The sequence below is a fragment of the Diplotaxodon limnothrissa genome, linkage group LG5, assembly GCF_057381915.1.
Source record: "Diplotaxodon limnothrissa isolate DT_005_m linkage group LG5, D_limnothrissa_male_GT1.1, whole genome shotgun sequence".
Lineage (NCBI taxonomy): Eukaryota > Metazoa > Chordata > Actinopteri > Cichliformes > Cichlidae > Diplotaxodon > Diplotaxodon limnothrissa.
The window spans coordinates 37,668,864-37,685,324 of NC_140600.1; the positions used below are offsets into that span (position 1 = coordinate 37,668,864).

General features: G+C 40.9%; 1 protein-coding gene across 2 annotated transcripts in view; it reads left to right on the top strand.

Moving 5' to 3' along the window:
- Nucleotides 1-16,461, top strand: part of kif5ab (kinesin family member 5A, b) — a 77,966-nt gene that overhangs the window by 50,655 nt on the left and 10,850 nt on the right. For both annotated transcript variants that reach the window (XM_085354708.1, XM_085354710.1), the window contains exons 15-23: nucleotides 2,943-3,089; nucleotides 4,588-4,776; nucleotides 5,602-5,719; nucleotides 9,340-9,404; nucleotides 11,089-11,198; nucleotides 12,952-13,053; nucleotides 13,560-13,620; nucleotides 13,714-13,785; nucleotides 13,901-14,005. In XM_085354708.1, coding sequence (XP_085210834.1) covers nucleotides 2,943-3,089; nucleotides 4,588-4,776; nucleotides 5,602-5,719; nucleotides 9,340-9,404; nucleotides 11,089-11,198; nucleotides 12,952-13,053; nucleotides 13,560-13,620; nucleotides 13,714-13,785; nucleotides 13,901-14,005 — 969 coding nt within the window. The remainder of the gene's footprint in view (nucleotides 1-2,942; nucleotides 3,090-4,587; nucleotides 4,777-5,601; nucleotides 5,720-9,339; nucleotides 9,405-11,088; nucleotides 11,199-12,951; nucleotides 13,054-13,559; nucleotides 13,621-13,713; nucleotides 13,786-13,900; nucleotides 14,006-16,461) is intronic.

Here is a 16,461-nt window from a genome sequence, read left to right on the forward strand (position 1 = left end):
AGTAGATTCTCTCACTTTCAGACTGGTTTACTTGTTGTTCCAGGAGTATTTAAAAGTAGAATGTGAGGCAGACCCTTCAGATTTGTAACCAACTACCAGTTTAGATTCAGGAGTGTTGGAGACAGACTCCATCTCTGCTTTTAAGATTAGGCTTCAAACTTTCCTTTTTGCTAAAGCATATAGTTAGGCCTGGATCAGGTGACCCTGGATCCTCCCTTAGTTACGCTGCAATAGGTGTAGACTGCTGGGGGATTCCCATGATGCACTGAGTGTTTTGTCTTCACTCACCATGTGCCTACACACCTCTCTGTATTTAATCTTTAGTTATTATTAATGTCTGTCTCTCCTCACCCCAACTGGGTTCTTCCTGTAAAAAAGGAAGTGTCTCCTTCCTGGTGCCAACTCTTGAGCCACGGGCGATCGTGGCTCAAGAGTTGGCAGTTTGTCTTGTAATCAGAAGGTTGCCAGTTCGAGCCCCGGCTCCGACACTCTCGGTTGTTGTGTCCTTGGGGAAGACACTTCACCCATTGCCTACTGGTGGTGGTCAGAGGGGCCGATGGTGCCAGTGTCTGTCAGTGCGCCCCAGGGCAGCTGTGGCTACAATATAGCTGCCATCACCAATGTGTGGAGGACTGAATGTAGTGTAAAGCGCTATACAAATACAGGCTATTTACCATTCCCACTGTTGCTAAGTGCTTTGTCATAGTGGAGTCATCTGATTGTTGGAGTGTTATCTCTGTATCATTGTACGTCTTTATTTTACAATATAAACCACCTTCTGGGGACTATTGTTGTGATTTGACACTATATAAATATTTAAAATACTCTTACTCAAAGTAGCAATTTTCCCATAAATTTTGTAATGTTTACTGCCTTATTCTATATATATCTGATTATATTTACAATTTGGGTAACTGTTAAAGTATTGCAGTAACTATCAAAGCCTGGTTGCAGTATATCCCTGATGCACACAACGTTGTCTGGTAGAAGAAAACTTACAGTGATAATTTACAGGCAGGTTTTTTCAGTTACATCGAGGGCTTTGAATAATTTCTTACCATATAGATGGATGTTTATTACCTATTAAATATTCAACAATACGTGTGTCATGTGGAAGTGTGCCTCACAGTTGAAAGAAAGTGTTACAGAGAGTTGAGCAGAATGAGTCGAGGAGATGAGCGTGCAGAACAAGCTCCTGGCTGAGGAGCTTTCAAAGAAAATGGTGGGTCTGACTTCCAGGAGGCTTTTTGAATAAATCTTTTAGCAACATAAAGCACATTATTTAAATAAGCCCAGCCTCTGTATTAATTGTCCTTCTGCAGCACAAATAAAGTGAATAATAGATAAAAGTCAAGAGGAGACCACTGGCAGAGCTGGTCAGAGCTTTGTGCAGTTCCTGACTTATTCAGTGATTTAAGTGACCATATTTGACCTTCTTATTAAATCCTCTTCAATATTTCATCAGTGTGTTTCAGTCTGCTGCACGTGTCCTTCTGTCTTTTCCTGTCTATCTCAGGAGCAGAAGCTGATTGAGCATCTGACAACAGAACCACCATTTAGACTGCTAAACCTGCCTGAAGCCCTCATTTCTCCTCAATAGCCTCTATAGCCTCTCCAGTCTGCTCTGCTCTGACCTGTCTGATCCTGCACAGAGAGTGTCTGAGACTTTGACAAGATATGAAACTAAATACAAATAAGATTTCAGTGCTGGTAAATGCAGGTGGTGCTATAAGAGAAAAGAAATCCCCTCATCAAAATCTTTTGGAAATGTTTCTCAGTCTTGAACTTTTAGGCACGTCGGTCTTTCCAGTTGTTACAGTAGAAATGGGAAAAGCTCTGGGAATACTGAAGCACATTCATCATGGCCGTCATCCCCGCAGCTGCCTTCATCTTTGTTTTTAGTGGGAACTTGTCGCTTCTTCTGCAGGTGTCCGTGCCATCGCTCACCATCACTGCCATTGATCGGCTACTTTAAACACCATAATTCATCCATCTGGCCATTGAAACCCATTTCTTATCAACATGATTAAGCCCATTCATCACGTCAATGAACCAACTCTATTCATCATCCCATGTTTTACTTGTTTATATAAGAATCAGTTTCAGCTCATTATTACCTTAGTTTATCTTAAGGTGACATTGTGACATGAGAAGTGACCGGGAAGACTGTAACAGAGCTTGAAGTGAATCACAGAGATGAAGATGGAAGAGCTGATTAAGGAGTATTTAAGAAGGTGACTAATGGTGCTTTGAAATGACTGATGAACTGGGGAGCAAGAACATAAAACGTGCCATGAAAAATTGCTCAAGTAGAATATTTCACTGGTGACAGATGAGCCACTCATAAAATGAAACCCCATAAACAAGTCGGTATGCTTTCAGATTTCTTCGTTGGAACAACACCTTTATGGAAAGTCTTCCTCTTCTTCATCTCCTTCTTCTTCTACCTGTTCTTTCTTGTCATCATCATCTTCTTCATCTTGTTTAGGGTCATAGGTCATTCAGTCTACTACCCAACTCTTGGTCTCACATGTGTGAGTAGGAGAAATGTCTTTAATGTTATGTTGTCAAACCTGACTGAGATCAAATGGTTTCATTGTGCTGCAGCACATTTGCCCTCCAGCCCTGCTTAGAATCTCCCTGCTTTTTAGAATGGAAAATAATAAAGTAAACTCCACCGTGTACTCTCTCAGATGTTATTGAGCGCAGATGCCATCCACTCCTCTTCATGCAGTTTATTGATTTATAATTTGGTGGCTACTATGTTATGCTCCTGCAGCCATGTGTGTTTGCAGATTCAGGGAATCTAATCACCACTTCTCAGAGTCTGCCCTACACAATTTCTGTCTTTTTTCGTATTTGCATGTACCTTCTGGAGTTTCTCGCCTTAGCACAACGGCTCTCCCTAACACCTCTTATCTGCTTGACTCCGCCCTCCGCAGGCTCATCTCATGGCTTTAGAGGCAGAGCTGTCCCGTATCCAGGAAGTGAGCAGCCACCAAAGAAAACGCATTGCTGAGATTCTTAATGGGCTCATGAGGGACCTGAGTGAATTTAGCACGATCGTTGGAAACAAGGACATCAAGTTGGTGAGTGGTACAGACGTGGATAGAGTGCATTTTTGTGATGAAAGCGACAACTGTGGTGTAGGTAAAATGAGAAAGATGATTCTCATGTCAAAGCAAGAAAATATACAGCTAAATTTAAGTATCAGTGTAGAAAAGGAACTCAGAGAAATTCAAAAGAAGACCCGAAAGCACAAACAAAAGCAGGGTTTAGTGTTGAGCTTATTTAGACTTGTCGGAGTCTAGTCAAACGCAAAGCCTGAGGACAACATAGTCCAAAGAAAAACAACTCAAAAAGCAGCCGCAGGAAACATGAGAGAAAACGCTGGCAGTAAATTTTGGAGATGAACACAGATGGACTGATGATGGCTAACAACGAGAAAAACCAGAGTAAAAATACCCCGAACATTGTGACCACTGACAGGTGAAGTGAATAACACTGATTATCTCTTCATCATGGCACCTGTTAGTGGGTGGGATATATTAAGGAACCAGGGAACATTTTGCTTTCAGAGATGATGTGTTAAGGGGGGGGGCTATTGTGAGGATATTAGCAAGTTGTGATGGTTAGACGACTGGGTCAGAGAGTCTCCCAAATTGCAACTCATGTGTGATGTTTCTGGTCTGCAGTGGTCAGTATCCATCAAAAGTGGTCCAAGTCGTGGGCGGCCAAGGCTTCCTGGTGCTGACCCATGTGGTCGAGTCCAACAGATGAGCTCAATTTGCTGAAAACATTAATGCTATTTATTTTTTTAAAAGTTAATGTTGATTCTGATAGATAGTCAGAATGTTATGCTTGATCGGTGCACATAAGTAATTAACCACATGAGAAATTAATGAGGGATGACCAAACAATCTCAAATGGCTGGAAGGAAATAAAGAAAGCAAGTAAAACCAAGAGAGACAGTAAATACCAACAAAGTGAAATGCAAAGCATCTTCTGGCATAAAGCCGTGACAAAGCGCTCTGGTAGATCTGCCAAAAAGGAGACAATTACATTTAAAAAAACTTGCATATATATATGTGTGCGTGTGCATGTGTGTGCATATGAATATTTTCTGTTTGCTGATAAAGTGTCATTTTTCAGGCATTTCTCTTTAACTTGATTGGTTTGGCATCCATGTAAATTTATGCTCTGAATGAGCATTTAAAATAAATATCTGTGTTTATAGACGTGACTTAAATCAACAGCTTTACATTATTCAATATAGTCAGTATACCACTCGCATATGCAGAATGTCGTGTATGCACATCCGCTATCATCTGTAGTGCTTAGATTGATGTGTATACATTTTCCTCCACACTTCATTTCGGAGCTTCTGAGTTGCTACATCTGCTAAATGAGACCATTAACCTAATGGCTGTGCATACAAAATGCCAGAGTGTTTCTAAGATGCTTCCCTTTCCACTGATTTAACGCCCATGCTGTGTTTAAACAGTCCCCACTCAATCCTGATCAAGCATCTACTAGACTGATTTTTTCTTTTTATTTAACTGTCTCCTCGCACTCATTCGTCTCCAGCCTGTGGAGATCACCGGAGCGATCGAGGAAGAGTTCACAGTGGCTCGCCTCTACATTAATAAGATAAAGTCAGAGGTGAAGTCCATGGTGAAGCGCTGTCGCCACCTGGAGAACCTACAAACCGAGTGTCACCGCAAGATGGAGGAGACGGGCAGAGAACTGTCTTCATGTCACCTTCTCATTTCACAGGTAAGATTGCAAACTGACGGATACATGTGTTGTTGTTGGGTACCAAATCGATTGAATTGAACTGAATTATTAAATCTAGATGAACTGTAGAAACTAAAATAAAATGATATGGGGGTACAAATGTTTGTTCATCTGGTACTAGACAGAAATACTGGTGATACTGATACTGAAACCTTATCAATTAACACTTCAAAAGGCTCACCGGCTTGGGCAGGTGACCCATGTGTCTTAAAGACCTGGTTTCAAATCTAGCCTGAGCCATTTGCTGCATGTCTTTTCCCAGTTTTCCTGTCATAATAAAGGCTGAAAAGCTTTAAAACACAGTGTAGCTACTCCCAACATCTTAACATGACCCAACTCTTTGTGGGGTGGATTTTTCTTTTTGCTTTGGACATTTTTAGTCTGCACAGGGTCATAATTCTCAAATAATTGCATGTTTTATATTCTGTGTTCATGTAGTGGCCTGAAGCCACGGTTCAAATTTCGCTAACTGTGGTATTTAAACTACACTCCCCGGTGACAAGAGATCATAAATATTCAGTGAACAAAAAGTAAAAGTGCATTTTATCCACTTAACGGCTACCCTGAGGTACCCCTGAGCAAGGTACCGTCCCTACACACTGCTCCCCGGGCGCCTGCTTAGTGGGCTGCCCACTGCTTCACTGAGTGAATGGGTCAAATGCAGAGAAAAACAAGTAATTTCCCCATGGGGATCAATAAAGTATCCATTATTATTATTATTATTATCCTTGATGTAAAGTGTCCTCGTGGGTAGAGGTCTTTGCTCGTCACTAAACTTTTTGCATATGATGTTCTGACTTTCAGCACGAAGTGAAGATTCGCTCTCTAACAGAGTACATGCAGAACGTGGAGCTGAGGAAGAGACAGCTGGAGGACAGCTATGATTCTCTGACTGCGGAGCTGGCTAAACTCCAAGCTCAAGGTACATTTGTTATAGCCCACACTAGTGAAGCAGCGCAAGTATCTAAGCTGGTACGTTTACTCTTTTCTGATTACTTTTTTTAAATAAAGCTCATTAGCCAAACATTTTTTTTTTCAAATAAACTTGATTTGCCTTTTTGAATTATCATATCGTTCAATCATACGTATTCAACCATGTGGAAGTACACTTTAGAAGTTGTGTTTTTAATGATTAGATATCACTGGTGTGGTGTGTAGTAGTACAGTTAATAATGTTTGTTTCAGTCACATCTGCTGACATTTGCATTTGTATGTTGAAGTATTGGGGAGATGAAGAGTCTCCTCTGATACCTCCATCTGGGTTTAAAGATGTATGCGTATGCAGGTTGTAGGTAAAAAGGTGTTTTTTGTAAATTACAGTCCATTTACTGTGAACTAAACTAGGAGAGGGCAGAGCACAGAACACGAACATGTAACATACGTGTCATTGGGGTTATTTTGTTTTACTTGAAACAAAGAGTGTGTCTGGAGGTTGAAATAATTCTGTAGTAAAAAATGCTTCTTTAGTTGGAAATATTGGGCAAATTGGCACATTTCGAAATTTTGAAAATTCAAGTGGTTAACAGGGTTTTTTGAAATTCATGGCTCTAGAGGGAAAACCAATTTTGACACTATCCACATTTGAAAGATTGTTTCAGTTTTCTGCTGCACTATACAGTGACTCCATCAATTTCCTTTAAATGCTTATCAAATTCAAAGTCGCTGAGGTGTTGGAGGTTCTCAGATTTCAGATAATAAGGTCAGCATTTTTACAAATGTGAGCCAAAGGATCAAGCTTTAAACTGTTTTTTCTACTGATGGTTACACCTGATGATGGTATGGTATGGTAATTTTGTGACCACATTGCTGCCTGTGAACACAGAAGCACCACCCACCTGTGGTTCCAACCTTCTGTTTGTTAGAGGCAGCCAGTCAGAAGAAAGTCAACTTGAAGGGAGCGTGGCCATAAGAGGAGATGAGGCAAACTCCTTATTTCAGACAGAGGTTGATCTAAGATAATATAGCGGTGATAATAACGACTATTTTAAACATGTTCAGTTGTGTGCATAAAAAACAATACAGAGTAAGAAATCAGCATAATAGGTAAGCATTTTACTCATTTTAGTTTAGTATATTAGAGTTGGTGATTGATCATGATCTAATGCAGTGGAGAAACACAGATTTTGATGATGATGAAAGTGACAATATAAACAGCAGCATCGTATTTTTGTCTGCACTAAAATGGTAATATAACTGGTCAGTGAGCAGCCACCATCTACAGAGATAAGTATCACTAAATACACTGCAAAAATTGGCTAAATATAAGGAAAAAATATGTAATTTGAGAAAATCCAGACTATAATCAAGTAAAATAATAAAATAACACTTGGTAAGATTTCTTGAAATGAGAAAAAAAATGTCTAAACTTTAGTCAAGTGAGAAATCTCTTAAAAGAAGTGTTGACACACTCATAACAAGTGCTTCATAAACCTTTGGCGTTGCTTCATTCTCACTTTGAGAGAAATGATCTTAGAACAAGAGCAACTGAACAAGATGCTTCTTCTGGTCAATAGTCTGTCATAGGGCTAACAAACACGATCAATTTAGAATCAGCAATTAACTTAACTTGAATAACTTTGGACTGTGGGGGGAGAACCCACAGGATACCAGCACCTTCATGCTGTTAGGGTTTGTACAACAAAAGTCTAAGTGTGTGAACTGTTACTGGGAGGGCTTGTAAAATGATTTCACAGCTAAAAAATGCTTTTAAGATACAGTGCTGTGATCGCAGCCATTCCCCAACTCTCTGTGAATGGTACTCATTGATCAAAGACCATTGATTAATGGGATTTCATCAGTGGTTGTTGATCAATGGTCATGAAAATGTGCATATTAATGATCGAGGAACTGACCTCACAGCCCAATGTTCATTCAGTGGTGCTAGCTTCAATCATTGTATTGTTTATAAAGTTGGGGAAACCTGCAGTCAGCTGACACTGAAGAAGTCACTTGGATGAGTAACGAAACGTTTCTCCCGCTGAAAACGCTACGTCCAGATAAACAGAATCAACCTTTTGGGACGTCTAAGATACAATATCATCTCAAATAGTGTCTTGGTGATATAAATGAGCCTAATATGCAGGGAAAGTAACTAGTTTTAGGGTTTATAAACTAAATAAGAAATAACAGACATATATTCTCAAAAGAAGATCTTATTCGTTGTGCTCTTGCTAGTATTTCACTCTCAAAACAAAATCAAAAAGACTTTTTGGGTGGATATAAGATTGTGAGACTTGGTCAGTTAGACAAGTTTTGGAGTCTAAGTGTACGAGCACATGTTGCTGAAATACTCGGTGGAGTTGAGAATTTGAGGCCAGTCAATATTAGTTCAATTTGGCAAGTGTAGTATGTGGGTACTCCTTTTTATAATAGATTGCTCTAGGCTCAAGTTAAAATGTTTTACCTACGAGAGCAAAATAGCAAACTGGGAGCAAAGATTTTAGTATTCATTCAGACTCTTTGGTGAAGAAAATTTCAATATGGTCCGACCAGAAAAATGACAGATTTACACTCAATAAATAGAGCCAAACACAAGTTTCCAGGAGTGAAGCCAATCTTTACTGTCAGCAAAACAGGTCTTTTCTCAATATAAACTCAAATGAAGTAAATGCAAGAGAGTTTTCTTCTAATAAATGCATATTTTTCATTAACAAATATCCTAAAGGGGTTAAAGTGATACGTGGTGACGCTGTCATTTCGGGACTGACTGCAAAGTAAGTAGATTAATCCACTACTGATGTGAAATGCCGGAGTTAAATATAATGTCAGTGCTCTGACTCAGTCAAGCCAAATAACGTCAGGACAAAGTAAATAGTGAGAAGACAGAAAATATGTTGCTGCATTTTAGTGTCTCTGGGCTAGAAATGGGAGGAAGTAGCTTCAGGTTGCTATCTTTAATAGAGCTTCAGTTGCTTCCAGAGGCCTTTTTGTCCTGTCAAGCAAAAGAAAAACAAGAACACAAAAAAGCTTAAGCTCCCAAACATTTCACAACACCAGCACTAATAGATTGATTTTACATTTGAAACTCGTGCATGGTCCAGCTGTAGATACTCCCACAGTACACTGACGCAATTCCCAAATAAGGCCAAAGGCAGTGTAAGTCACTCTTCCCATGGAGTCTCACAGAATGGCATTAAATAACCAGTGGAATTAAGGGCAGGGAAATCAATTTTAGTCCTGCTCAGCAGTCGAGTCAGACGGTCCTCAAGCCATAACACAAGCAGATTAACACAAAGTGCTGCAGGTCACGTTGATCGCACGGTGTGGTCTGAGGTAGAGCGCTCGGTAATTTCATCATCAGACACCAGGAACAGCAGTGAGTCAATATCAGATCTGCATGACACAATAGATGTCATTTGCAGATAGATATTATCACACCCGAGACATCACTTAGATCACGCTGCCTTCGCTGTCAACATGAAGTGGTGATACTGCTGTGCTGTCAAAGTCAGGTCACCATCATCAACATCTGTGCGCGCCGCTTTTATCTGCTCCTCTTACCGCCATCCTCTCGCTCTTTCTCTGTGTGTGTGCTTATTTCAGAGAGCATGTCACAAGTGACCAGGGGGGAGAATCACACGTCTGCCCAGAACTCCTGTGATATAAAGGTAACCATGACTACAGTGAGAGCAACTTGATGTAATGACCTTTTCTCGCACCCTCTCAGCCAACTGCAGGTGTGCGTGTGCAGGGTGTGTGTTTGCCTGTGACTGCACGTGTAGTTGGACTCAAGTGTGTAAATGACTGTAGGAATGATTTAATAAACTAAAGAAATTGTTTCATATATTCAGAAATTTGCTTTCAACCCCTTTTATTGGTAGTGTTGATAAGAAGATGACAATTCGATGTCTGTACAATCATTCAGACACTGCAGCTTTCAACTCATTGCCTTAGTTTAGAATAAAGACGCAATCATAGCAAGCTCGGCAAGGAAATGATAACTCACTGCCCTCTGGAACAGCTATAGTTTGTTAGGTAGTGGCTGCACAGATTATTGATTGTCATTCTGGCCCCTAGAAGCATTTTACATCATTCACAATCATCGAGTGGTAATATGAAAAGCAGATATCGGCATATGAATGTGACGAATCTGTAGGCAATGGGCATTATTTCTAGTACTGGAAGCTGTTTGCTTTTTGTTTGTGGTCAGTTTGTAGTCCAAATACCAGTGACCAATCACAACCAAGGCCTAGGCAAAAGAGGGAATGCAAAACAACGAATAAAAAGCAGTCAGAGGAACATCCAATGATGTTTTAGTCTTGCATCTTAATGTAAATCTATCTACATGTGTCCTGAACAATTAACTGCAAACAGCAAAACAGGAAGTCTCAAATATCAGATGGTTACAGGAAGCATGGCCACAGGACAGCCACAGAGTATCCTCACATTCAGCCGTCAAACTATTAACCCTTGTATGGTGTTCGGGTCTGTGAGACCCGTGTTCAGTTTTTTTCAAAAGAAAAATTAAACAATTAATTATTTTTTCACGTGTAAATGTGTTGTGTCTTTCCACTCACTCCACTTGATTATAACTGATTTATTTATAACATTTTATATAAAAGAAAAACGAGAAGCACATTAATTCATAAATGTGATCTAACAAAGGTAAAGGGAAAAAATTAACCATGTTTGCTGTTCATATGTCTTGTAATTGGGATGAAGTAAACATCTGTTGAGTAATTTAACATAAAATTGTTTGATAGTGTTAATTTGGAAAGCCAAAACTCTAGCGGGTCCACCAGACCCATGAACACTGGCTGAGTAACAAAAATACGAACACCACACAAGGGTTAAGTGACTGAAAACCACAAAGATTCATAATGACTTGATCAAAATGAGATTTGCCTAAAAAGCAGCACATCTTTTCAAGGTCAAAAGATTTGACAGAAATGAAGGATGAAATTCCAGCGATGCCAAATTCCCAAATAAAAGTAAACAGATGTAGTTTTCAGCTGCCAGACACTTTTAAACAGCTGGCGTTGTTTGTTGTTTTCATTATCTGCTTGTATTTGTGGATGTGTTCGTGAGAGCATCGAGAGCACACGAGTGTGAGCGTTCCTGTGTGTGTCACGCTCCACTTTCAGTAGCCGAGTCTCACAGTCCCGTCAGTGGTAGTGTATGGACAGCGTGGGGTGTGTAAGTTTGTGTTTAATGCCCGTGTGGTTTGGCATGTCCACATGTGCACCGGTGCGTGTAATTTTCTTCTCGTTATTTAGTCACTTTGTTCTCCTCTGACTCCCGTGTTACGATACTCGATCTGTCTCTTCCCCCCTTCTGTCGCCAATACCCCAGAGGGCTCTGGAGCAGCAGATGGAGTCACACCGTGAGGTGCACAGCAAACAACTGGGCCGCCTGCGAGACGAGATCAATGAGAAGCAAAAGATCATCGATGACTTAACTGAGTGAGTACTTCACCGTAAATTCTTTACTTTTCAAAACCAAGACTCAGTTTTTGGAAATCTGTAACTTGTGCAAGAGTTTGAAAAGAAAAGTATTTTAAGTTAAAGAATCAAATCGTTCCAGCAGAAAAATCACAAGGATGCTATAGAAAAATATTTCTTTCAGTCGTTGAGACCGTGGCACTGCGGAAATATAGGCCATGAATGTTTTCTAAGGGAGACAACTTACCGTACCACAGCAACACAGCTGCATGCTCAAATTTGAAATTCAATTTTACCCTCATAAGTGGTTTGTAAACGCTCAAACTGGGAATACATGTTTTCAGTATCTCTCAAACCTTCAACACGGTCTAAGCCCCAATGTTCAGACTGGCTGAAATGAAAACGTGTGGGTGGTTTACATGGTCAGGAAGCTGCAGAGCCAAGCTGCTACAACCCCAATGCGAGGAGCCACTGGCCTGGTTTGGCCTAAATGAAAACCTATCCCTTCAGGTACCTTGTTCTGATGATGTACTACACCAAGCGTGGCCATCTGGGAGGAGACCACTGGGCAGACCCTCTCTAGGGACTAAAGTACATTTTCCAGCTGGCCTGGGAGTATCTGTTAACACCCAAGGAGCAGCTGCAGAGAATTTCAGTTTGAACAGACATTTGGTGCTGCTCTGCTTATCCTGCTCACACAGCCTGATTTGGATAAGCAGCTTTAAAATAGATCGGAAGGATGGATGTCGGTGAGGTGGAACGCATATAAAACAGGAGCAGGGATGCCCTCCGGATCCTTTAAAGAGAATGTCAAAAAGTAGGTATCCATTAAATGGTAGTGCAGATTGCAAGGATCACACGCAAATGCAAGTGTTTACAGGTGTGCACCCTTTTTTTGGTAAGTGCCACTGAAAAATATGTTGTGTCCATACTCTAATGGGGCATTTCAATGCTCTAGTTGTGACCTAATTACACACTTGGGCTACTTAAGTGCCCCTCTGCTCTGCCAAAATGCCTGTCTGGCAAGTACAGCCATGATTTGAATTAGGGGCAAAAATAAATCCTTACACTGCATGCACTAATGGTGCTTCTTCATCATTTTTGCTCCTGTGCACACCACTGAGCTGGAGCCATATGCCTGGGACTGGAACAGACAGCTCTTTTCTCATGTGACAGAAAGGTTTTGTAAGGATACCCTAATTAAATAAAATCAGAAGGAAACCAGTTAAAAGCAGCTAAGAACACTTAAAGGCATACTATGTGGGATTTTTGTAAAGTATGCACGTGATCATCACCGGTGACTCACTGGAAGTGTTTGCTAGAGATGATTAAACAAAAAAAAGTTGTTGGGCATCAATCTTTGGGGTGTGGGTGTGTGGCTCAGAGAAAATAATAGCATGAAGCTTGTGGCAATAGGAGTCAATAAAAACTTAATGACCAGGTAGCATCCCATCCCAATCTTCCCCGAGCATTTTGCAAATGTATTTATTTTTTATTTTAGAACTACTGTGGCGCAATCAGAAAATACAAATGTGTCCTTTCTTATTCATTCTTTTTTTTTCTCATCAGTGCATCTCACTCTTCAATCTCCAGCTCACTCGCTGTTCTCTCTGCCTTAGAAACAAAACTAACCTCCATTTTTTTAAATTCCATTCCTCCAAAAATCCCAAGGGTTGTGCTTATGTTGCTAATATCTACATCCCTGTGTTTTTGTAATATAAAAAGATAATATATAAAAGATGTCACGACTGAGTCACTTAACACCTTTTTTCAGTTGTAACCAGAGGCAGCAGCTGGAGCTAGAACAACTGCACAGTGACTTTGAACGTCTCAGAAGCCGAGAGCATCACAAGAGCCGGCAGCTGGAGGAATTGACGTGAGTTGCTGCTTTACTGTCCTGGCCGGCTTTCAAACACTTCACCATATGGAGGCCTGGGGTCGAGCTGAGCTGCCTCTTTTGATTTGCGTCTTCCATTTCTCTCTGTCATTTGTCTTCCTTTTGTCTATTTATTTTCCTCACGCTCGGGAGCTCTGACTGAATTCTATTTACAGTATCTTACTCTTCTGCTGTTAACTCTTTCTTAGCCTGCTCCTCTCTTGGTCCTTTTCTTCCTGTCTGACTCTCTTTGCATCTCCATTATGGAGTTTCAGAATAAGGTGGCAGCTGGCAGCTAATAGGCCTCTTTCTACTCTGACCTTTGCAGCATATTGCATCAGATGGCAGATGGATAACAGCCCATGAGTGGGGCAGGCATTATGTGCTGCCTTTGTTCTCTATTCATGAATTATTCTGGCAAGAATTTGGTAATCGTTTGGATAAAGAGAAGTTCAGTTTGACTCTTCTATGCGTCTGTGTCTGAGCATTTATCTGTCTGTCTATAGATTCCTCCATGAACGACACGAACAATCAAAACAGGATCTGAAAGGCCTGGAGGAAACTGTTGTAAGTTAATAAATTCTGTCACGATTCAATGACTCAGTCCTCTCGAACTGCTTTAACTGCACTATTTTCTCTGTTCCTTTATTCACACTGCAGGCTCGTGAGCTCCACACCCTGCACAACCTCCGCAAGCTTTTCGTTCAAGACCTCACAACTCGAGTTAGAAAAGTAAGAGACATAACTAAACCCTTTTACTCAACACATAGAAACAGGTGGTTCTGTCTAGAGTTACGGTGACATTTTCTATTCTATTTTCTATTTCATCTCCTTTTTTAATCGACAGAGTGCACAGATGGAGCCTGATGATACTGGCGGATACATCACCCAGAAACAAAAGATTTCCTTTCTTGAAAACAACCTGGACCAGCTTACAAAGGTTCACAAACAGGTAACAGCACACAGCTCCTACAAAACTTTAATTTATAGTGACAGAAACAGGAAACATTTGACCTGTCCACACCTAGTTTGAAAATTAAGACCAATGACCAGGTTCCCTTTGACCAGGGGGCCTGATTTCCCCTCTGCAGGGTTGCAGCAGTAAATCAAAAAATGTCTACGATGAATATGTGCGGCGGACAAAGAGGCACAGACAAATTCAAATACAGAGCTGTGTGCACTGTTTGTCATTTCTCTCCTGTGGGCAAAAGAAACGCTAGCACGATCGATCATCTCACTACACCAAGTTCACATGAAAGTCTCCTTGAAAACAGAGCAGCAGGATTTGTTAACCCCCCCTCTGTCTCCAGGGAAAGGACGCCTCACTGTATAAAACAGTAAGACTTGAACACTCCTGATGCAGGTGCAAACAGGCATTCTCGGTTTTTTCTCCGCACTCTGGCTTCCACACAAACTCTGAAAACCAACCTTGCTCTCAGAAAGTCATAAACATACGCACACACCTCATATTTTTAATATTCCTAAATGGACTACCGCCGTGGACTAAGTGTTGGATGTGCTGAATGTTCTGCAGGCTGGCAGATTGGTGAAAGCTGCAGTGCAGCAGTTTGTCAGGCAGAAAACCAATCCTAAAGTGGCTGCTGGGAGACTCCATCCCATCCACCACCTGCTGATACTGTGGGAATGGAAGGTGAAAGTCATGGTCATAAATCAGCAGTAAAGTGATAATGCTTGCAAATGGGCAGTGGCCACTACACCAAAGCTGCAAGTTTCTCTGCCGCTGCACAGATTTAATCATCTCTGTCTGTCCGTCAACTGTAAAAACTGAGCAATCGTCACTAAACTATCTCGCCAGCAAACAAACTAACGCCAACAAGCCACAGGTGAATATCCCAAACACATCAATGCTTTGGCTGCTAGATAACTTTGCCCATTGTGAAAAAATCTCAGCTATAGTGCTCATTATCTCTGCAGGGTATGGATTAGTTTGCATGATCACACAGAAGCAGACCGTCAGTGTTTAGGTGCTCACTTATTAACTTTTGCGTTTAGAGGAAACATGCAGCATGAGGCAGATTTAAATCATTGCATCCTCGTGTTGATTTAGCTTAATAAATAATAACTTCAGAAATATAGGCACATTATAATATTAACTGACAAGTGCAGATATGGATTTTCTAGGCCAAGGCTGATATATATGAATATTTAATACAAGGTATGGCCACCTCTGGAATGATGCAAGAAGCCACCTGTCTGTGCATGGACTGCACAGGTGTCTGGATCAGTTATCAGGAGCTGCTCTCTGTTCCTGGTTGAGTACAGTGGCATCGACCCTCCATGTCCCAGTTGTGTTTTTTAGGAGTCACACTGAGACTAAATGCTTGGACGGGGAATTTCTGGATATATACTACTGATCCAGAAAGACCTGCAGTACTCTGGCAGTGTGGGGTCAGACAATATCCTGCTGAAAGTGCTGCAGGGGTGGGGTGCTACTGTAAGAACGGCACAACTGCAAGTTAGAGCAACTCGTCTCGGTATTACTGTTCATGCACATTTTCACCAAGTGAAAATCAGATCACAGATTGCCTCATGTGTCATGGACATCCAAAGATCCAACAACAGCTCCGACACTCATATCAGCATCTAGCAACTATGTTCCTTTAAATATACCCAGTTTAAAAGATCCATTACACCCATGGATTTAATACATGTTTAGGGAAATCATAATGATGATTATCATAATGTCACGCAACTGTTTACAGCATCTGCTCATCAAAGCTGCACAATATTCAAGAGGATTGTGAGTCTATTCTTCCCTTCTATGCTTAGGCTAATTCATATTCTCATGATGTTTTGAGGCTCTGCTGAGATCTGAGGTGTAGAGGAACAGCTGCCATGCTGGTCCCCTCTAAAATACCTTGAAACATTCATTGATTCATTTTTCTGTTTGTGTTCAGGCCCATTATTTTAATTCAAAACAGAAACTTAAATGGAGATGATTCAACAGAGTTGTCCTACTTTTTCCCGGTTGTAGATTTCTGATAGACTGGCTCTGTGTTCAGGAGAGTTCAGACTGAAGTAGTGCTCTTTACAACACTGGTGCAATTGTGGGCTGTCTCTTCCTGGTACAATTTTCAGGTTACACTTGATGTTTCTCTGTTCCACCCCACTGCACCCATTTGACCCTAACTGATCTGAAATGGACGTTATGGTCACACACTTCCTATGCTCCACTTTTTGTACTCTGCACTATATTCTTAGTAAAAAAAAAATTCTTAGATTGCAAAACATATGAGCAACTCTTTGGGGAGGCAATGGTTCAGGAAGTAAAATGGGTCATCTACCAATTAGCAGCCAGTGGACTGATCCCCTGCTCCTTTAGTCTGCTTATAAAGTATCCTTGGGCAAGATACTGAACCCTGAGCTGCCCTGGTGCATTCATCAGAG